Genomic DNA, 21,760 nt, shown 5'->3' on the forward strand with positions numbered 1-21,760 from the left:
ATAAAATTCAAATGCTGTTGAAAGGCTGACTCAACACCTGGGATGTGAAGTGCTGAGAAAACTAAAGTGCTGTCACCGGCTGACTCTGTCCTTTCCCATCTGCTTTCCAGTTGCCACCGTTTTGTTGTATTTACTTTGCTTTTGGTTATGGATGGTTGCAAGCCTCTGCGGTTGTCTCCGAGTGCCAGTTTTGTTAACAGGCTGGGTGACAGGGTCATGGCAAGATAAGATCGGAGGCAGCTTGTGCTCTTTAAAACCTTGAAATGCCACTTGTAACTTTGCAGAGTTCCAGAATTGCTCTTTGGATAAAGGCATTGCCTGGCAGGCTCTGCCCTCGGCACGTTGACTGTCTGCTCTCGACACTGCTCAGCCTGTGGCAGCCAGAGATCTGTGCTCTGGATCTCCTGATGAATACAATGCCAAGGCAGGGACCTGGGCTTGCTTAGCTGAATTCAAAGTAACGTGGAGTGATTCTGAGTGTGAGGGACAGTTGCTTGGCTTAAAATGTCCCCTGGAACATAAATAATTTTGTTGTTCTTATAAATAGCGCCAGGGGGGTTTGTAACCTTTCTTAACCAACACACTTTGGGCAAATTGCAGCAGCTTTGCATGCGTGTTGACTCACAGGCAGATGCAACGTATACTCGCTCAAATATGGTGCTTGTTTGTGAGATTTTTTTCTTTTATTTTAAGATGCTGCATCTTTAACAAGCCCTTGATAGATGAGAATTTGATGCTTGCAGTGACAAACAGTCTCTTCCTTCCTGCCCATATGCAACATCATGCTTTCAGTTTCCCCAGCGTTATGATGGGAGGATATTGATTTTAAATCTGTTCGGGGACGCTGTAATTGTATATTAGATATTTTGTGTTGGTTTGTAGGGCTGCAGTAATGCAAAAGGCTTGAGTGTTTCCGTACAATCTAGAGGGGGAAGATTGCTAAGGACCTTGAGGTTTGGAAGGAGGAGGGGGGGGAGGAAGGGGGGGGAGAGATTGAGAGAGAGAGAGAGAGAGAGAGAGAGATACTGTGGTAGGAAGATTCAGAGATCTGTTGTGCTTTTTTTTTTGTGTTGTTTTTTTCCTCCCCTTTCTCTCCCCCAGTTGCTTTGCATCAGGGCATGAAAGGAGTGGAAACACCAGGGGGACAAAAGGCAACAGAACAAATGATGAAACTCAGTAAGGAAATCAACTGGATTCAGAATTTATAGCTTTAAAACGTTGCATTGATCAGTGTGTGAATAGTCATTATGTGCTTTTGGACTGCGTGATTAGGAAAGCAGATCAAGGCTCTCAAGATGACGATTTTTCTTACTTTCTTTTTTTTTCCTCCGCTTGTAATATATGTGTGCGTGTGTGTGTGTCTGTGTGTGTGTGAGAGAGCGAGAAGCAAAATACCAAAGTCTCTCTGGTTGCTTCTGCAAAGAGGAAAGTACAACCTTATCTGATACTCAGGTTTCTCATCTCTCTTCTAGATGAAATTTTAGGCAAGAGAAGAGTATGTTCTCCCAACAGCAGCAGTGAGTGTCCTTTAGAAAGCAAGAAAGCCAGAAGTGAGTCCCCAAAGGGTAAGTGCTGCTTCTCCCTCCCCCATCCCCTTCCCCTTTCTTCTCCTTTCTTAAGAGTGGAACTTAATTGAAATTAAGGAGGGAGGGAAGGGAGGGCTGCGAGAGGCTGCGGTGTGGGAGCTGCAAGTATCCGGCGCTGAGGGTGCATGCAGGAGGCTACCAGTGCACTGTGCTTTCTTTATCTAATCGGAGGGAAGCTTGCAGTGCGAGAAAGGGATTGCCGCTTAATTAGAATAATTGTTTTATGATTAAAAAAGCAAGCTGCAGCTTTTGGGGTGGGTCTTAGGGGTGTTTGTACTTTTCAGGCAGAATGTCTTAATTACATGTTTAATATAAAAGATACACACAGGCTTATCACGCTGGCATCTGTTCCTTTAAAGGGGAAAAAAAGAAGCCTAGCAGGGAGAATAGGGCTGCCTAGTTCTTTCTTATGCATTTATGGCACTGTTCCTATAGAGATGGAATCTGCAGAAGGTTTCTCTTTTTAGGGATTTTTTTTTTTTTTTAATCTCCTGATTTGTCTTACGGTTCTTTCCTGTAAACATGATTTTTAAACTTTCTTTACGACTGGCAAAGTGGAGTGGGTAATGGAGCCTGCAGTTAATGAGTTTGTCTCCAGGTTGCATAAATGAGGTTTTGCAGGCCCTTCACTTAAAGGCTTTGTTGTTAAGTTCAAACTAATTAGCTGTCAGTAATACCCATCTCGATCACTGTGCTTAACCTGCACTCTTTGGCCACAAAAAAAGCAGACTAGCTTTCTGAAGCTAGATCCTGTTTCATGGGTTTGGAGTCCAGCAGCCGAGACTCTTCAAGGTGTATATTTTCAATAACCAATCCAGGGAGTCCAAAGGGCACTTTTTGCAGCAGTTTGTCCTGAAGCCTTCTTAAACTACATACCTTATATTACGCTATATAAAGATATATTGTAGGGACCTGTACTGCATCCTAATTTCATATAATGTTCCTGTATATTGTCTCATCTTGACTCCTTGTCCCCAAATTATGATCAGAAAGGCAGCATACTCTGAGAGGATGTTGAATGCTAGTGTCACTTAATAGAATATTGCTAACACTACCTAAGAACATACTAAATCTTTTCTTTCTTGTAACCCTCTCCTGCCTGTTAACTCTTTAATACAAGTAAAAGCGCCTTAGCTTCTTACTGGGCTTTTCTGAAAGGTGTAAAGAGGAACCCTATATACTGCTACTCCTTACCTGTTCTCCTTGGTTTTTTCGTCTGCCCTATTCCTGCTATCCTTGAAATGTTTCTAGTAGATGTGCAGGTAAGTTCCAGCAGGATGCTTCCATAGATTCTGAAACGCATTTGTTATATAGGGGTGTGAGGCTCCTGTAGCACACTTGATACACCTGCTGTCATCTTTGCAATCCTTTGTAATTCCAAGTGCATGCTTCGGAACCGAGTCCAGGTAACAGCAACCTATGTGGCCTGGCTGAGAATGGGCTAAAGTTTAATCAAGCCATCTGAAACCAAAGTATTGCATTTGGATTCACCCTAATAAAGTGGCTAGACTTGGACAAATTGATATTTCTGCCATGGGAGCAGCAGGGTCAAATGATCCCATTCCGTTTCTTTCCTCTGACCTTCCCACCATTTTTGTTTACTTTGAGTGGGTTGCGTGCCGTGCGAGGCCGATGAGCAGCCCTTGGCTTTGCAGTTTGCACTCAGGATCTAAACTCTGCTCCTTAACTCTGAATGACTCAGGGATTCCCCCAACTCATTAAGAGAGGGGTTCCTAGGAAGCCCTAAATAAAAGCAAACTTTCGTTTCCTACTCCCACTCTTTTCTCAGAAAGCCTTCCCTGCCCTTTAACAGAGTGTGAGACGGAATGGAAGTTCTGAGCGAGGCCTTTTACTAATCTCCCGTGTTACCTGTTTTTTATTATATTAGAACATTGGGAACCCCTCTTCTCCCCAGCACTGTGGCAGGCGTTTTAAGCCTAGGCTGTGCTGATGCTAGAATACCATCAGAATAGCGAGGGGCCGAATAGGGGCACAGACTTGCATGCTTTTGCAGCCTTTTTCTACCCACCCCCTGCTATGAAAAGGGGGTCAAAGGAGGGGCTATAGCCAGTGTTGCTGTGTCTTAAGCCCCAAACAGTGAGAGCACCGTGCAGCTGAGAACTCCCAGGAGACTTCCCATCCTGCTGACAGACAGGCAGCCTTCTGGTGGCATGGATACTGTGGAGGGCTGGGAGGGGAACGACCCCTGTGTTCCCAGCTCTAGACTAAGGAGCTGGCTGAAAACAGAAGGATCCGTGTTGTGTGACAAGCCATTTTCAAACAGGATGGGCCCTAGTGGCTACTTACCTGGAATTTGGGAACTACTGCTGTAGAGTAGTGCTGTAAAGTGTAAGATTGTGCTAGAGCCCCAAGCTTGGCTGGGACCCAGATGCTGCGAGTGCAGTTTGTGATTTAGGAGTGGGAAAGGAAACAAGGACCAACTGGAGTTTTGTAGCCCATGCAGCCCCACGCTGTCCTCCGGCAGGAGCCAGGGCTGCAGTGACTCCCTGCGGCGCACCCTGCCTTTTTTTCCGGCCCGGTGGCGTGCCTTGCCTGGGTGCCGCTCCTCCGCCTTTTGCACTCTCCGGTGGTGATGTACAGCTCAAGGTGGGGACTCTCCCCCTCTCCGTTACACACTGGCCCTGGATGCAGCTCTGGCTCAGGGCACAGCTGCATTGTCTCTGAACCAGCCTTTTGAAGAGGAGAAGTGACCCCATGCCCGTGGCACATCTCGTGCTGCTGTGGCTGCGCCTGACAAGGCAAGGAGAACAGAGGCAGCTGAGTAAATCACTCCTTCCCTCTGACTGAGTGAAAAAACACCTGTAGGGCTGGAAACCCTTCCAGCGGGGAAGCGGTAACCTTCCCTTCCCCCCTCCCCAATGCTCGCAGTGTGCGCACCAGAGATCAAAAGAGAGCCCTATCTCAGTGGAAACAGGGCCGCGCCAGCACTGCTGTCAAACAGAGCAGAACGTTCTCGCGTCTAATATGGAAATGCGAGCATATCAGAGGCTCGGAGCGAGGGCTGTGCTGGCAGGTCACGGAGGAAGCTTTCTCCCCGGGAGACAATTCCCCAAGTAAAACCTTCACTCCTGCGGCAACAGCATGTCTGGAGATCTGCTTCTCCGATACCTCGAGACACGAAATAAAACTGAGCGATTGCAAAAAGAGAAAATCAGTAAGAGTATTTTGGTTCCCGTTTGAACTGCTGAAAAATAAATCTGGTAGAAGTCTCATCATTTGGGAAGATTTGAAACTAGACTGGACTAAGTGCTGGAAAACACACGTAGGGAACAATATTGCACTCGCCCCCTGGGGTGGGCTGATGAGCTCATATGCTGCTCCTTCTGCCATTCTCTTTTCTTTGCTATTGTAGATAATTTAAACCAAAATAAAATCTTACTGTATCTTTGGCTAATGAAGTAGACCATAACCGGAGCTGGACTACAGCTGAGCAATTCAGATCCAGCCTCTGTCAGTTTGTTCCTCTCCTTTTGCGAGGGGGATAGCCGTATGCTGATTGCTTTGGCAGCTGTCCAATTAGGCCAAATGAAGAAATAACGTTTGGCCCCATTCTTGCTAACAGCTTCACTGCCCTCCAAACCCGTCCTGCTGAATATGGTAGGAGCGGGCAGGGGCCCTCTCTGCCCTGGCAAGTGACAGCTCAGGCAGCAAAGACCCTAAAGCTGCTGACTAAGACCTGGCTTTGAACCTGGGGTGAGATGCTTTTGCAACAGGCTCCTTAAGCTTCTACTGTGGTTCAGTAAAGGGAGCCTCGGCCTCTCATGGGTTTGTTGCAGCAAAGGAGAGCAGACAGACAGGCTGGGTGCTCCTGTCTTGTCTGGGATTGCTTGGGGAGGACGAGCCTTATAAAAGCTTGGTGAAAAGGTTGTGCAGGAATGACACGTCTTCCAGGCTGAGCAGAAAACCTGCGTCCTCAGAGAGCCTGAATTCCCTGGGGCTGCTGCCATCAGGACCCTGCGGCGTTGGTGGCGGGTGGGAGCGGTGGGCTCCCCTTGGCCCGGGCGAACAGGGAGGCGTGCTGGAGAGCGTGAAGGCCCGACAGATGCCTGCCTCGGCTGCGCCTTCCCGGTGACCGTGCCAGAGTCCATTTCACACCTGGCGGCTGGAAGAGATTTGGCGAGATCAGTCTCCCGCATTACCCCCTGGTAATGACAAAAGCAGACAGCAAAGCTTCAGCAAAGCTGGAATTATCGCTGGCTGAGTCATGTGAAATCTTCCAAGTTTTAAGTGTGGAAATCCAGCCTTTCCCTGGACTCCTCCTTCCTCTTAGCCTCCCCTTGCCACCCCCATTCTCCCTCCCCTCCTTGCACCTGAAATCTGCTCTGTGGCTGATCGGATAGAGTTTATGGTAATTAAGTGTTATTAAATCCCCTCCCTCCTCCCTTTTTTCTCTAATGACACAGCTGTGGGGGAAAAAAAATCCATGTTTTTCTAAATCAGGTCTGTGGCATGCGGCTTTGCTCCTTAGACCTTTGGTTAAGAGCATCAGAAGGGAACTGAAACAGTTGGTGCACTTCTGCGTTCCTGGGGGAGGTGGCAGGAGCGGCAAGAGAGCGGAGGAGGATGTGGGAATCTGGCCCGCAGAGTGACTTGGCGGGAAGGGGACCTGGAAGGGAACTGTGGTCCCCACCCCCCTGCTCCTTCCACGGGTGTCTTGCAGGCTTGGGTACCGGAGGCGGGGAGTGGGAGGGAGCCGGCATGGCATGGCTGTCGTCTTGTGCAGCCTCCCTCTTTCGGGTCTGGTTTCTAAGCGTGATGCACACCGTAGAGGGTGGGGACCCAGCTCCTGATACCAGCTAGTTTGAAGCAGGCCATGAACTTGTGATTTACACAGGAAGCCTGTGGTCCCTGAGATGCAGATACATGTCGCTGGGATAGAGATCAGTGGTTGCAGATACGGCCACAGATTGCTATACTGATGGAGCATTCCTTGCTGAGCTGGACGGCTGACCTGAGTTGGAGGGGACTGAAGTAATTTCCTTTTTGCAGAGGAAGAGTGCCTTGAGAGCTGGTGATGCAACCCTTTTTTATTGAAACTTTGTGCAGCTCAGGCTCTTTATTATTAGCCCCTCCTGTGTGTTGGGGAGGAGGTGGCTTCATTACGACATGCGAAGGTTGCATCCCCAAAATCTGAGCCCCTGTATGCTTGGTCATGTAATCAGTTTGGTGGCAGACAGCACTTGGCCACTAATGGCCTCTCCTTCTGGCCAAGGCAGAAGTGAACCAGGCCCTAAGCTGCTGTGGCAGGGCCACGTTTTACAGGTGCTCTGTTTCTTGGACTATATTTGTTTGCCACAGGCTATCTTTTGTGATAGCTAGCTTAGGGGTCTTTCTCTCACCTGGGAGAAATCCACAGCTCTTTTCCCAGCAAGATACCTAGTGCCTGCGTATTCGTCACAGTGCTGACGCTGGTGTAGAGCAAGCAGCCTGTGCTTGGAGCCACCGCCTTGCATTTGGAGCCAGTCTAGCAGCAGAGTCACCTGCCCTGATCCCTGAGGGATTCTTGTCTACGAAATGAGGTGGATGAAGGAGCACGAATCTGGGGCACACGGTAGGGTGGTCTTGTCATTCACTGAACGCAGCGGTGGTCTTGTGACTGCAGCGCGGGGGGAGCCCTTCCCGCTCCCTCCTTTCCCTTCTGCCTGTTTAGATTGTTACTGGGAGTTCCTCTCTGAATAATGAAAAGGGTTTGCCTGTGGGGAAGATCCAAGATAAAATAGTGTTAGAGCAGCCACCGCCAAGGCAGAGAACGGTAATTACTCTGAGTTCTGCTTACAGTAAACAGAAAGCCTCTGTGGTTTTATCTCCCTGATTGTCAAACTGGGATCCCTACTGCCCAGGGAGCAGGCAGGGCCGTCCTCAAAGCCCTCCCTCCTGGGCTGTGCAGTCATTCCGGGAAGATGGAGGGGTAGGCACGCTGGGTGTAATTTTAATGGCCTCAGGGTGCTTAGCTATATGTACAGATCTGAAACAACCTGCTTTTGTGACTTGCCTTCGAGAGCTGGGCAGGTGGACTGTCATCGCTGTCTGTCGTGTGGTTGTCAGCATCACCTGCGCTGGGTGCTTGAACATCTTGCACGTTATTGTGTCCTTGCGGGTGTTCAGACAGGCGGAGGAAAGAGGTGCGTGTCGGATCAGGTATTAGTTGAAAAAAAGAACTCATATCACCTAAGATGAAAGGGTGAGAACTCAGTGAACTCTTTCATCCTGCCTGTCCTCGTTGCCACCTTGGGGGTAGAGAGCTTGCTGGTATTTTTGTGTTATTATAATGCGATGCTTGTTGCTTTGAGGGGGACGGGGGGAAGTTGTTCATGGGTTTTTTAGGTGCTGTGGCAACTGAAGCTGTAGACTTTTCTGTATATGTGTGCCCATGTTTGGAGGCTTAGCAAGTTGTAGGTGTGTCTTGACTGTACATCTCGGAGAGCAAGGACAGCTGCGTTTGGCAGCTTGGTACATCAAGTTCAGTGGGTACGCTACAGAGGTGTGGGAAATTGTGCTAATATCCCTCTTACCCCCCTTTCTCTTTCCTTTGCACTGTCCCTATACTTATGTGATTTTCCACTGTATTTCTCTCTGGAAAAAAGACCAAATCTTTCTGCTCTTCAGAAAACTCCCACACGCCTCTGCTTGAGGACTCGGTGACTCAGATGACCCCAGAGGAGCACTACAGACGCATGATGTCAGCACTGAATGAACATGGCACGTTTGAAGAGCAGCAGCAACAACGTCTCTACCAGCTGGCCAACAGCATGGCGGTGCCCAGCCATGGAGGTACAGGGTCTTCCAAGGGGGAGAAGAAGGGGGTCACTTTGCCATTTGGTATAAGTCTTGTAAGATGTCCCTAACCCCTGTGTACATGTGAGGAGGATTTATGGGCTGCAGTGTTGCATGTTTATCATGCAATGAATACAGGTGGTGCTAGTGTCCTACAGACCGTTTCTCCCACCATCTCTGTGGGAGCATCTACCCTCAGCCATCTATAAATGCTAATACCTGCTGTAGCTGTAGCTGTGGGGGCTATGCATTTGTTTACTGGAATAGATCAGCTGCAACATCACTGCTGTGTATTTTGCAGTGGTGGTGAGGGGGGCCTTTTCTTCCTTTGTTTCAAGAGTTCGTGTCAATCTGAATATTCAGAATCTGTGGTGTAAACCTTATTTGGGTCATAGTGTGCAGCAAGGGGAATGAGTGTTGGTATAATGCCAGGGGATGTGAGATGTAGGCAGTGCCAGATACTGCTGCCATTTAGTGATGGGCTCCGAAACAGCAAGGTGATATTGCAGGATTTAGTTAATCATTGATAGTGCTAGGTTTAGAAAGTTTGTGCGATAGTTGCTACACACAGACATAGCAGAAATTGGTGTTAAAGACCTTTCACCTTAATGAGAATTAGATGTCTTATGATTTTACAGACAATTAAAATATGTAGATGAAGCTAAGTTGCAGTGAAGACAGCTTAGCAGGCAAATGCTGAAGTCTGTGGGACAGGTTCATCCGTGGTATCATCTGTTGAAAGCAATGATGTTTACGTCAGCAAGGACTGATCTGGTCCTTCACTAGCCGGAACCAGATTTGCTGTGGAAAAGTGAGGGGAAGGCTTTCTGAAAGGAAGAGACCTTCTTCCATACCCAGTGTATGCTTACTTGGTGAGGGCTTCCTTGGAGCATTGCCGTAAGGACCCTGTAGGTCACAGCTTCCAGCACTAACAAATTGTCCCCAGACCTTCCCAGGATGGTATGGTCCTCTGAGGTTGAGCTGGGCACTAGGGATAGCTGAGGGACCCTCCAGCCCTTCTTTATTTAAGGCCTGTTGTGTGCACTGCAGATTGTGCCTCTGTGCGGGCCTGTCTGCTGTTCCTAGGCTGTAGCAGCACAGGGGTATTTCTGCACCGATATCTGTGTTCAAGGGAAGATGCTGCCATTCTGCTCTTTAAAAGGAGGCTGGCGCTTGTACAGTTACGTTAATGCAAGGAGGGGAAAATCCAAAACCTGGTCCTGAAGCAGCCTCCTCATTAACAGATACCATTGTACAATGCTGCTGCCTTGTCCTGGGCCTGGAGTGATGTCCTGAGGGGATAAGGGCCCTGCAGTGCCAGGATCTAATGGATCCCACATGAACCGAAGGATTGCCGGCGGGTTTTGCCTCGGCTGTGGAGGAAGCTGGCTAAATCCAGCTCGGCTGCAGCACCCTGCGCTGTGCCTAAAGGGGGCACCAGGCAGTTACAGGTTCTGCCCTGGGAACCGCTTGGCACAAGCATCCCTCCACAGGGACACTTCACCTTTCCTCGGGCCAGCAGACCCTGCTGGCTCGGCTTGGTCCAGAGTAAAGCCGTTCATTGTGCCCAAGTCCTCCGATGCAGGAGTGAGGGGTGAGGGACATAACTCAGCTGTCTGGATCGGGCAAAGCCAGGGGGACGGAAGAGGTGACGCTGTTCCAGTCTTGGAAGCAGAGGGTTGAAGCTTCACTGAAAAGCAGTGCTGTGCAAGAATCTGTAGCCCCTGTGCTGCTTCTTGCCCATGGCGGGGAGGGGTGACGCGTACCTGCCTGGGTGATCCACGGAAGGAGCGTAAGCAACATCGGCAAAGCATCCAGCAAGAGCTGGAGGAGAATCTCCAGTCTAGAGTGTAAATCCCCAGGGCTCCTTGTTAGGTTAATGAAGAAGCTGTCTTCTTTTCCACTCTGTTTGATTTGATTGGCTTCTCTGGGGGCAAGAAGGCGATTTCTGTTGCTGTGGAGTAAGGATTTGCTTATCAGCAAAGGCATGGCATAAACCTGTGCTGAGGCACACCGTAGTGAACATGGCACATGCTTCTGTGTGTGGTGTTCAGCCGTCCAAGACATTTACAGAGATGCAGAGCTCCTGCAAGCATGATACATAGGTACGGGGCAAAGCCACACACCGTAGGGCTGCGAGTTGCCACGCATACGTGCAATGAACACAAGCACAGTACGCGAGAGGACGGTATAGAACATGCATCGTGCACAAAAGGATAACGCATGCAGACATGCAAATGTTGAATATTCAGCCATGACATGCAGGGCTGTGCAGACCGTGTTGAATACAACAGAGCATGTACTCAGCACAAAACGTGTTGTGTGTACCGGTATTGTAACAGTCAGTCACGATAGACCGCTTCAGCTGGGCACGGGATGGCTGCTGGGCATGCGGAACGTGCACATCCAGGCAGAGCGTGTGCTGCAGAAGAGCTGGTATCACCCCCTTCTCCCCCCATGTAATGAGTAAAGTAGCTCATTACATTAAAAGCCTGACGTATTTTTTATGATTATGATTAAATTGTCTCATCAGCATTTGCTAGGTGAGGGGTCACACGGAGGTTTTGGGGTGGGCAGGGGGAGAAAAGGAGTCTGCACAGACAGACTCTCTCATGTAACATGGACAAGACAAAACTTCGCGTATTTTGGATTGTCTCCACACCACAGGGCTCTGGTTGGGCTATAAATTATTAGTGCCAGTACAAAGCGCAGTTTATCTGCGGGCTCACATGGAGGCACCAATAACATTAATAATTTAAAAAATGTTAATAATTTAGAAATCTTTTTTTTTTAATTGCTTTTCAACCCCCCTCCTCCGCCCCCATTCTCCCAGTGGCATTCATCCCACATTCTGAATTCAGTCTGTCTCCGTGCCTGGAACCTCCATCCGCCAGCGTCCCACTGTCAATCAATCTGATTTCCCAACTGTCAGAGTGCAGGATTGTAAATAACAGCTCCTCGGGGGGGCCTGGGCGAGGGGGTAGGGGCGCAGGGGAGGGGAGGAGGGGAGAGGAGAGGGTGTGCGTGTGGGGGGTTGTTGCGGTCATTCAGGATCAATGCGGCTTCTGGAACTGGCTGCATGCCAGCCTTCTAAATTACAGGCGCTGTGGCAATAAGGAGTGACCTGGGTTTTTCAGATAATTAATTTATAAACATTGAAGGTGCACGGTCCCTGGCTCGGAGAATTCTCTAGGCTTTTTATGTGATCTGATGGGGTTTGTTGTTTCGCTATTTCTTACGTGCTTTTGCAGTTCAAAACTGTACGTCATTTTAATGTTTGTCCCTTCAGTTGAGGGCGTGGGGACAGGGATTGTGTGTGCATGAATGTGGCTAGAAACGTTCAGGTACTGATGTCGTCCTTACCGCCAGCAAAAATAGCAGCTGTGCAAGCGTTTCCACCCCAACTTGCAGTCCCACCATGGGGCTTCAACCCTGACCATCACCAAAATATTTGATGAAGGGATTGGTGAAGCTCAAGCTGGGCTGGGCACATCTTGGGGCTAACAGGAATATGGATGGCTGGGATTTCCAGAACCGAAGGAAAACAGCATGGTGGTACGAAGGAAGGCAAGGAGATGGAAAGTGTATCGTTACCAGGGCCATGCAACACTTACATTAACCTAGCTTTATGAATCAGCTGTGAGGAGAGGACTAATATGCTGCTGGATGTGGAGTGCTCTGAAATCTCAACATGCGAGTTGGTCCTGACCAGGGTGTGTTCATTAAGATAAATCTTCCTCTCCTCCTCTCCCCAGCTGTGTTTTGGTTTCCTTTTGCGGAGTGGTATGCAGCGAGTGTACGAAGGTTTCCTGTAAGCGTGCATCTGTGTGCGCGTTTCCCGTGTATCACATGAACGGCAGCAGAGGTTTTGTTGTGGTATAGGGTGTTGTCAAAGAGGTATAGGAACTACAGGGCTCCTGATGCTTAACTGTGAGAGAGTAGCGCTCTGGAAAAAGCCTCTGTCAGCGCAACTGGTACAGACGTCCGTGTCACCAGACCTTCTCGTAGGTCTGCCCAGCTGCGTTGTTCCCTGAGAAGGCAAGCGCAATGGCAAGCCAGCTGTACTTGCATCGCCTGCTCTTCCGTGGAGTACGCTGTGATCCCCATTAACACGTGCTCGTGGTGTACCTGGCTATGCCTGCGTTGTCCATCACACGGCACTTGCGTGGGCAGCTCGTCTATGCCAACACCCACCCTGGAAGGCTATACACGCGTATAACCTGTCATTGCACAGTCCGCCTGTGTTATTACAGAGGGTTCTGCAATGGTAACGCGGCAGCACAGGTTTAACGAGGGGTGCATTTCTTTCTGACCTGCAGCCCGTGGTCTGATGAAAGTGGTGTTGCCTCAGGCTGGAAGGGGCCCCTTTCTGTACCCCATCCTCATCTGCTCTGTGGCCCAGCCCTTTACTTTCCTACAGCAGAGCTGCCCTGGGCAGGTACAGACCTGCCGGGGCCAGCTGTCGCCCCTTGCCCAGGTGAGGGCCGCAGCAGCGTCCCCCAGCTCTGGGCGGCTGGCTGGGGGGGTTCACCATGCTTAGGGAAACAGCCCTCGGTGCTCTGGGGCGCCGCGGCCCCCAGGCTGTACCTGCTAGCAGGGATGGGGGCTCCCCGGCCGAGGGCATAGGGGCCACCCAGGGAAACGGCCCCCATCCCCTGCTTTCGGCAGCAGCCGGAGATGCTGGGGCAGGGAGGGCTTCACAGCGGGAGATGCCGGGCCGTGGTTTTGGGGGGGGAACGCTGCCCCGCCGGGGGTCCCGGGCGCAGAGCGCTGCCTGCGGCAAACTCGGTGGCCCCCGGGGTCTGGGCCAGCTAAAATCGGCGGTGGCCAGCGAGGGGCCTGCGGATGGCGGAGCCGCTGCGCGCTGCCCTCCGCGGGGGGTCGGGGCCGGGGCCGGGGCCGGGGCCGGCGGGAGCGGAGCGGGGCGGGCGGGGGGACGCGGCCGGGCCCCGGCAGCAGCAGGTGGGGCCGGGGCAGGTGGTGCCGCCCCCGGTGCGCTGCGAGCCGCGGCCCGGGGCTGCGCGGGGGCAGGCGGGTGCCCGGGGAAAGCCTCCCTCTCCTTCTCGTCTCCCCCCTTCCATCCTTCCTTCCCTCCCTCCCTCCCTCCTTCCTTCCCTCCCTCCCTCCTTCCCTCCCTCCAACAGGAAGGCAATTAAACAGCAATCCACCCCCTCCCGTAGTTGCACAATTTCCTCCGCTGCCAAACTCCCTTGGCGGCGGAGGCGGATCCCGCTAAGAGCCCGCTCCGCCGGGTGAGTGCCCGGGGCAGGGGAGCCGCAGGGCCGACCGCGCTCCCCCGCCTCCCCGGCGCTTGACAGCTTGCCCGCACCGCGGAGACGGGCGGGGAGGGGGGGCAAAGGAGCCGGCTGTCGCCCGAGGGGCTGCGGGGAGGGACGGGACGGGACGGGACGGGAGCAGCCCCGCAGCAGCAGCCCTGCCGCCCGCGGGGAGCCGGCAGCAGCCCCGGAGCAGCAGCCCCGGAGCAGCAGCCCGGGCGGTGCGCGGCTGCAGGCGGGGCGCCGGAGCAGCCCCGCGGCGGGGGGCGGGCGGGCGGTGGGTGCCTCCGTCCGTCCGTGGGCGCGGGGCGGCGGGGCGGGGGGCGATGTCGGGGCCCGTACCGGGCAGCAGCTCATCCCTTCCCTCTCCCCAGATCTCCTCCGGGCGCGGCAAGAGGTGGCGGCGGCGGCGCGCAACCCCGGCGCGATGGAAGCGCACATCCCCTCGGCCAGCAACTCTTCCAGCCAGCGGAGGAAGCAGGGCCTCCCCCAGCACAGGGACACCCACTTCCCCGAGAGGTACCGCGGGGCGGCTCCGCCGGGGGACGGGGCAGGGCCGGCCGCGGCTCACCCCCGCCCCGGGGCGGGGTTTGCTCCAGCCGCCGGGCCCGGCGGGGGGGGGTACGGGGCGGGGGGGCTCTCGGACCGGTGTGCAGCCTCGGAGCCGGGCTGGAAAGGCGTGTGCACGGGGGCCGTGAGGCTCCGGGAGGGAGGGGGGGGCAGATTTGATGTGTCCCTGTAATGCGTTAACGTCCCCCTGGACGTTTGCACCCTTGGGCGTTACGCCCAGGTGCCAAAGCGTGGTTTTGCATGTGTGCCTGCCAGATGCCGGGATGCCTGTGCGCGATTTGTGCTTGTGCACATATGTATTCACATCCAGCTTGGCGACTGGCTGGCTGGTGGGAACGATCCCAGTCCTGCCTTGGATCTCCAGAGCAGATGCTAGACTCTAACCTGTTCTTTGGCACAGAGCAAGTTAAGATGTTAAAGTTTGCATTTTATAGCATCCCCAGATAATGAGAGAGAACGAATGCTCTAGGATGGAATAGAAAGAGAAGAAATTTTATTTTTTGAGGAAGAAGGAGGCATGGTTTCCCTTTACCACTGACAGGAGTGCTGGAAAGCTGATCCCTCTCCCCCCCCCCCCCCCCCCCCCCGAAATTCTAGCTCATTTATCTTGCTCTGTGCCATGAGCCATTCCCTCCACAATCAAGAACTTCAGAAGGATATTAAATTGAAGCTGCGTGCATTTCTGACAAGGATAGCAGAGGCGGGAGAGGGCCTGGCAGCCTCAGGGACGCAAAGGCTCTGGGTATCACGGGACACGCCGTGAAAGGCTCTAGTATCTAGGCTTTTTTGGCTTTCATCTCGGGGTGGGGGCAGGCAGCAGGCTGCAATATTAATGCTATAGCGGGCGTACGTATGTGTTGGGTTCAGAGTCATGTCCCCCTCCCATTTATGGCCTTGGAGATCCTGCCTCGTTTTCCTTCTTTCTGCCCAGTGGCTTTGCAACGTGTAGGGGCTGGGCAGACCTGGTAAACCTTTCTCCTGCAGGGTGTACTTTGGCTAACCCACCTAATAAAATCCAGCCCAGTCCGTGCGGATTGTAGGCAGACCTGTGAGGAATGCAGAGATAGATGAGTTTCAGTGCAGCCAGTCATCAGGAAAATTTCTCCAGTTATGTGTGGGCTGGAGCCGTGCCAGGCCAGCCGGAGGCCTGGCTGGAAAGGCGCGTATGGAAGGGTGGAGGTTGCGTATGGTGAGGTGCTGCACATAGGAGGAGCAAACTGAAAATGAATTAGATATGTATGAAATCCAGAGGTGCCTGCCGCTGCCAGACAGGTGTTCTAGCTAATGGAGCTGGGCTAGGCCAGAAAGCGTTAAATCATTTGGGAAGAGGGTGTTATCTAGCAGGTTAAGTAGAGGACTGGAGTTAAGGCTGGTGTTCCTCCCCCGTTATGGGAGGGAGAGAGGAGTTACTCGCTAGCTCAGGGGACAGAGGCTGAAGGCCAGGAGTTAACGGTTGGAAAAGACCCCTACTCCTCATCTTGGTTCAGTTCTCCAAGTAACCCTATGGACAGTTGCATTGGTGTAAGCGAGAGGGAAATCCTGGCGAGGCGAGGAGGGGGAAAGGAACACATAGGGGCACAACCTGCCTTTGATGTTGAGAAATGTTTGTGGGACCTTGGATTAAGTTTGCAGGAGTCACTCTGTGTCTCAGGTTGCCTTGCTGCACGGTGACTGCTCGTTGCGAAAGCAGGTTGTACTCAATGTTTGGGAAGGCCTTTGAGCACCTCAGTTCAAAGAGCAGTGTAATGTGGGTGTTGTGTGGAGCAAGGATATTTGCACCCATTTGTAAAGGTCTAGTTATTTGCCTATAAGCAAGACCAGCCTGTGGCTGTGCTGGTGGGAACGAAACAAAGAAGCTGTCTTTTTCTCTGTGATACATATTCTGTAGTCTCATTTCTGTCTAAGAGTTTGCAGACTGAAACAAGGTTCATAGCACACTATCAGCCCTGGTTTTGTTTTACTACACTGCTCCCGCCTTGGGCCATACGTACAGGACCTGCTCTAAATGCCCGGGCAGAGTAGTTCTCCAAGGAGTTTTGAGATAAACCATGTCGAACATCACCATGGTGGGCCTGGCTGGGCACGTCCCGTGCTTCCTCCTTCCGCCATGCCAAGGCATGGCAGACCAGCCTGCTTGTTTTTTCTGCAGCCATCTGCTCCCAAAAGGAGGGTGTGAGAAGGCCCTGTGTGGCCTGCCTCCTTGGCCAGGCTCTCAGGTGTGATAATCCCCGGTTAGCAGAGCTGGGGAGTCCTGCTGGGAAATGGGAAGCTACAACTATGCCCCGTAGTCATGACTTGGTCAGTCTGCTTGACGTTAGTTCACATGATTGTTATTTCTCCCCAGAGGTCTGGCAGCCACCTGAGTGTCACTGAGGGTCAGCACCTATCACTCTGCTCCCACTCACAAATGGCCTGGTTGGAGCTGTCACATGCAAACTGTTTCTTGCTGTTTTGCCAAAGCACCATGAGTATTTTTAGGTAGGCCAGGAGAAGCCGTGGCCAAGTACTGTAAGGCAGTAAAGCACTGTATGGGTTAATTCCTCCCTTCCATTCTCCCTGTTGCTGTTAGCCTTGGGTTGTGTACTTGGCTGCCATGGTCTTTGTCAACAGGGTAAATCAAAGGACCCTCTGTGCACCTTTATTATGACGGTATAGAAATTTTAAAAGGTTCAGGTGGGCACTGACAGAGGAGAAGGCGATGGAGGAAGCTGGCTCACGTACGTCGGCAAACTGTGGGTAGATTTACGGCATCTCCTTTTCCAGGAGCAGAAGTAATAACCCATGATGCAGGGGGATGTGAACTGTTTGGCATGGTGTTAAAATTCCATTTCGGCTTCCTATTGGGAGATCTGTGGGGATCAGGTCAGCTCTCAAGTGCAGCAGCTTTGTGGGCAAGAATAATTAGCCACTCCAGACTTCAGCCATTACGTCTGGCAAAGAAAGGGGGGAAAACCTATACTGGTGACCCAGTTTTATTTATCGGGGCAATGCTGCTGTTTTTGCAGAGACCTGTACCTGCTAGTGGGAACTACAGATACAGTTTTCCAGTTTCCAGGTCTGAAGAGCAGGGTGGTGAGTCTGAGCTAGGGAACACTTGGGAAGATAGGTACGTTCAGACGTTTGTCAGCTAGTTAGCATCCATCTTTGCTGGTCAGAAACAGGCTGGTAGGTTTAGTGATAATGCCCCAGGCAGGCAGGTGGGTGCTGGCTCTGAAGGAGATGATAACACACACGTGTGCGCACAGACACACTGAATGTGGATTTTCTTGCACCAGGTTCCAAGGTCCTTTTGGTGGAGTAATGGTCCCTTCACCTCTTTGCTCCAGCTTCCTCATCTGTCGAAAAGAGTTAGTAGAAGTGGTATGTCTTGCCAGAAGTAGACTCAAGCTGCAGGCTTGAATCCGTTTGGTTTCATGGTTTTTGTTTCCTAAATCCTTCTCTAGATTGATTCAGACTCGGATTATAGAACGCCAGGACCTAGTGGTTTGTTTGAAAAGATTGTTGAGTTCAGTGTTATAAAAAGACTTGGAAGAGGAAAGGGTACAACTAAAAGGTGTCGTTGTAACTACTCCAGCCTGGAGTACTTCCCATCTCCAAACTGCTCTGTCTCCTGCAAAAATGGCAGGTGGCTGTAGCCTGCAGAGATGCAGAGTGGCTTGGATCCTACTCCTTGGATCCTCTCTCCAAAATTTGTTGGCAACGTTCTTGGTTTTGCTGGGGTCGTTTAGCCTGGCATGTTCTTACCCAGGGTGCTCATCTCCGGGTACGTGCTGCAGAACTCGCTCCTGATTGTACTCTTGAACAGACAGACTGCTGCTCACAGAGCAGGCTAGCGTGTGTGAAGCCTAGGGAACACTTGCCTTCATCCCCCTTTAGGGAAAGACTTCTACAGCCTGCAAATGAAAAGCATGGCAAATGGAAGGTGCGCAGACTAGGCTGGACGAGCTGCTTAGCAGTGTGATCAGTGTGGTGAAGCTTGTTGGCTAAATACGATGCATCAGTTCTGTGTTATGAGTTGGTAGGAGCTTGTTCATATGCGTACAGTATATGGCATGGGGTCTGTGTGGGAGAACCTGCCTCTCTCACAGGAGGGGGAGAAGGCAGATTATAGTCAGAGAAAGGGCCTGTTGAGGTAGACACTTTGATAATAGCATTTGGCCGTCTCTGGTACCGTCTATAAGCAACACTGGGGACACAGTTCATCTTCCAGGACCATAGACAATTATGGGGTGAAGGCAGGAGGAATGCCAAGGAGCAAGAAATAGTGCCTGCGTGAGATGCCATCAGCATCCTGATCTGCTGGGTTCCTGGGAAGCCAAGCCCTTTGGCCTGGAGTGTTCTGGGAGCGGGAGCCGCAGAGTCTCGAAGATGCACTCGTTGCCCTGCCATTGTAGTAAGCTGACAAACATTGTGCATCAGCCAGAGGCCTTTCTCTGCGCAAAGATGTGCCTGAAATACCCTGCAAGGATTTTTTGGATTGGGTTCTTTCCATCTGCTGTTGCTATCATTTTTTCTTTCGCTACCTAATTCCCCCCCCCCCGCCCCCGCATCGCGGAGGCTTTCCTTTGCACTCCTGTGCTCCTTGGGCACATTCTCCTGCCCTCTCTGGACACATTCTCTCTCCTACCCCAGCCTCGCGTCCCCCTCTCTGCTCTGAGTGCTGTATCCCTCTTTCTCTGATTTTTGCACTGGGAGGATTCCTTACCAGATCCCAGCTGGCTGAATGTTAGGCAGAGCAAAGGCCAAAGAGCTTGACCTGATTTAACTAATTTGGTTTTAGCACCAGTTTGGATTTTGAGGGAGCAATTTCCCCTGGCAGCATAAACCAGACCCTCTCTCTGTCCAGGCCTCCTTGCTGCCCTAGAAGGGCAGCGCCAGTACGTGTCTGTCTCTGCCTGGAAATCCCAAACACCATTTTTAGAAAGCCCTTTCATTTTATTTATTTTCCCTTCCTGGCACAGACAGTGTCTGCGGATGGCGAACCAGCAAGGAGCTGTGTGCTGCTTGCCTGTTACCTCAGGTTTAAAGTGTCTCTTCCTATCAAATGCAAAGCAGAAGAAAGCAGAGCTTTCATGCATTCTTTTTTTTTCCCCTCTTCCATCCGTTCTAAATTTATTTCCATGCCTTGCCGGTTTCAATCTGCATTTCCTGACCCTCTCACATCTCCAGTCACAGCCTGTGCTCCGAGCTTTCCTTTTGAGCTTGGAGTGAGTCGGGGGGAGCACTGCTCTGGGCTTGGGAGGATAGGATGGGGTTAAAGTGAAAGGCTTGGTTTTAACAGTATAATGTGTAACCCCATAATGACTTTAAATATTGATTATTTGAAGGCCATTAGTGCTTATTGTTAAAGAAAAGTCGATACTTTTTAAGCCTTGTGAACCATTTGTCTCCTGTTAAAGGACATATCAAATTTAGCAGCATGCAGTGCAAATCCCCTAATACCCTGCTCACAAGCCTCCAGCTGGCGTATTAGGGGGAAAAAAAAGGAGGTGGGGGAAGGAATATGCAGTAACACAGAATTGCTCTCTGCAAGGTAAGGACAAGGCTTATGAGATGTAATTGCCAAGGGCTAAATTCACATTCTCAGAGTATGGAACTGTAATTTAGCCCTTACTCTGAGAGGCGGAAGAAGAGAAGGAAGGAAATTAATGGGGGGTTGAAGGCTGATGTGTACCTGAGAAAGGATGCAAGGGTTTGTGTTTTGGTACACGTCTGTCTAAAAGCACAGTAGCCTTTGTTAAGGTCTCTGGGGCTTTTTACTCCGGGGTTGCCAATTCATTTCCAAGCTTGCTTGGAAGCAGTTGGCTGTATCTGTACCAGGCAGCCTGGGAGGGCTTTCCAGCTCTGTGCCAGGACAGGACCTGGTCGTATTCCCTCCCTCCTGTGCCAGGTTTCCATGCCAAGGATCAGGCAGATGGGCTGGAAGGGAGCAGCAGCAGGCTCCAACAGGTTCCCCGCCTGGATGGCCAGGAGGCTGGGTTTGTGGGACGGCAGAAAGCGTCTGTCCTTCGTGGTAACGCAGGCGGTGTGAATCACTGCTCCTCGGGGGCTCCGCAGCATGAGCTAGGGAGTATCCATCTACCTGCAGGGAGAAGAGTCCCTTGTCCCCTGAATATTCATGAGCATACCTGCTTTCTTTCTAAGTTATCTACTCCTGGGGACTGATGCTGAGCATTAGGGGGATGGCAGGAGAGGTGCGATGACTCCTTGTTTGGCCGTACGCAGCCTCCCTTCTCTGACTTCAGGCCACAGACTCCACGGGTGTAACAGTGCCCGTCGCAGGACCTGTGGTCAGTCCTGTTCACCTGGCCTCACCCAGCAGCTTCGCCCTTGCGCGTTTGGTGGAGAGCTCCAGCGTCGCTGAGGGAACGACGCTGGGGTCTCCGTGTGGTCTGCTCTGTCAGGCAGGCATGATGACAGCACGTGTAAATGTGTCTCCCTGAATTTTCTAAACCTTTGGACTCATCCCGTGTGTTGTGTGTGTATCATAAGCAGCCACCGATCTCTCACGTTCGAAGTCGCCCCTAATGTGTTTCTTACAGCCCCTCTTACAACTCCCTCCAGCCCTTTCTGAGCCACTGCAGGCTGCTGCGCTCAGCCGTGTGTGTGGCAGCCTGCTCGGGTCCCACAGCAATTGCTTTTCTCTGCCGTCCCCCCTTCCCCAGTTGGGGCATCGCTCCCCGGCCAGTCCAAAGTACGAGCTGATCCCTGGCCCCAAAAGGCAGGGAAGCTGCAGAGCTCTGATGAGAGGACAGAGGGAAGGAACTGCAGGGTCTCGAGTAGATGTGAATTCCTTAGGGATCAAAGTTAGGCCCTGCACTGCAACATTAAAGCATAAAAATAGCCTCTGATTAACATAGGGCTGCCACCAAAAGGAGAACCTTTTATTTTCCAGTGCCCAGTCCCAATTCCCATCAAACAGTATGCTTTCTGGGCACAGATTGTCTCTTCTTGGCCAAAATCAAGAAGGTCTCTTTGTTTTTAGCATTTCCTTCTGAGCTCTCTGTGTGCAGCCTGCACCTGGGGCTTCTGTGCATTGTCGTCTCTCCTACAGGATCCCCTTTTCTGCATTTATAAAAGGCAGGGAGGGCATGGCCACTGCTTGCCTGGCCATGGAATGGTTAAAAGCGACTTGATTTCCTAAATTGCTTCTTATAAAACGAACAGCACGTCTGCCAGGCTCGTCTCCCCATGATTACAGCTAATTACGATCGAACGGACACCTCCTAGCCCCCGTCATGCCGCTTTAATTGTCCGTTACTCATCTGCAGGCTGTCCGGGGTGGCAAAGCACTTGGCAGCCCAGCGACCGAGGCCTCAGCTAATTGTGAGGCCTCGGGGATTAGGGCAGGTGATTACACACTTCATGGTGTAATTACATAAGCATCGCTTGGCTGCTGCCCCGGCTCTGAGCCGAAGGTCACGCGCTGCGTTACCTGAGATTAATTGGAGCTGCCACTGAAGTGCGAGGTGCTGGCGGAGCGGTTATACGATTAGCATTAACATTTCAACAGCGACGGATCGATCTGTGGCT

At 51.8% G+C, this 21,760-nt stretch overlaps 1 protein-coding gene across 2 annotated transcripts in view; it reads left to right on the top strand.

The window, feature by feature from the left end:
- Window positions 1–21,760, top strand: part of SAMD11 (sterile alpha motif domain containing 11) — a 181,368-nt gene that overhangs the window by 140,634 nt on the left and 18,974 nt on the right. For both annotated transcript variants that reach the window (XM_087755097.1, XM_087755098.1), the window contains 3 exons: window positions 1,473–1,565; window positions 8,214–8,378; window positions 14,032–14,176. In XM_087755097.1, the coding sequence (XP_087611223.1) occupies window positions 1,473–1,565; window positions 8,214–8,378; window positions 14,032–14,176 (403 nt within the window). The remainder of the gene's footprint in view (window positions 1–1,472; window positions 1,566–8,213; window positions 8,379–14,031; window positions 14,177–21,760) is intronic.

The sequence above is a fragment of the Nipponia nippon genome, unplaced genomic scaffold (genome assembly GCF_047370975.1).
Source record: "Nipponia nippon isolate SJK-2023a ecotype South Korea unplaced genomic scaffold, ASM4737097v1 scaffold_19, whole genome shotgun sequence".
Lineage (NCBI taxonomy): Eukaryota > Metazoa > Chordata > Aves > Pelecaniformes > Threskiornithidae > Nipponia > Nipponia nippon.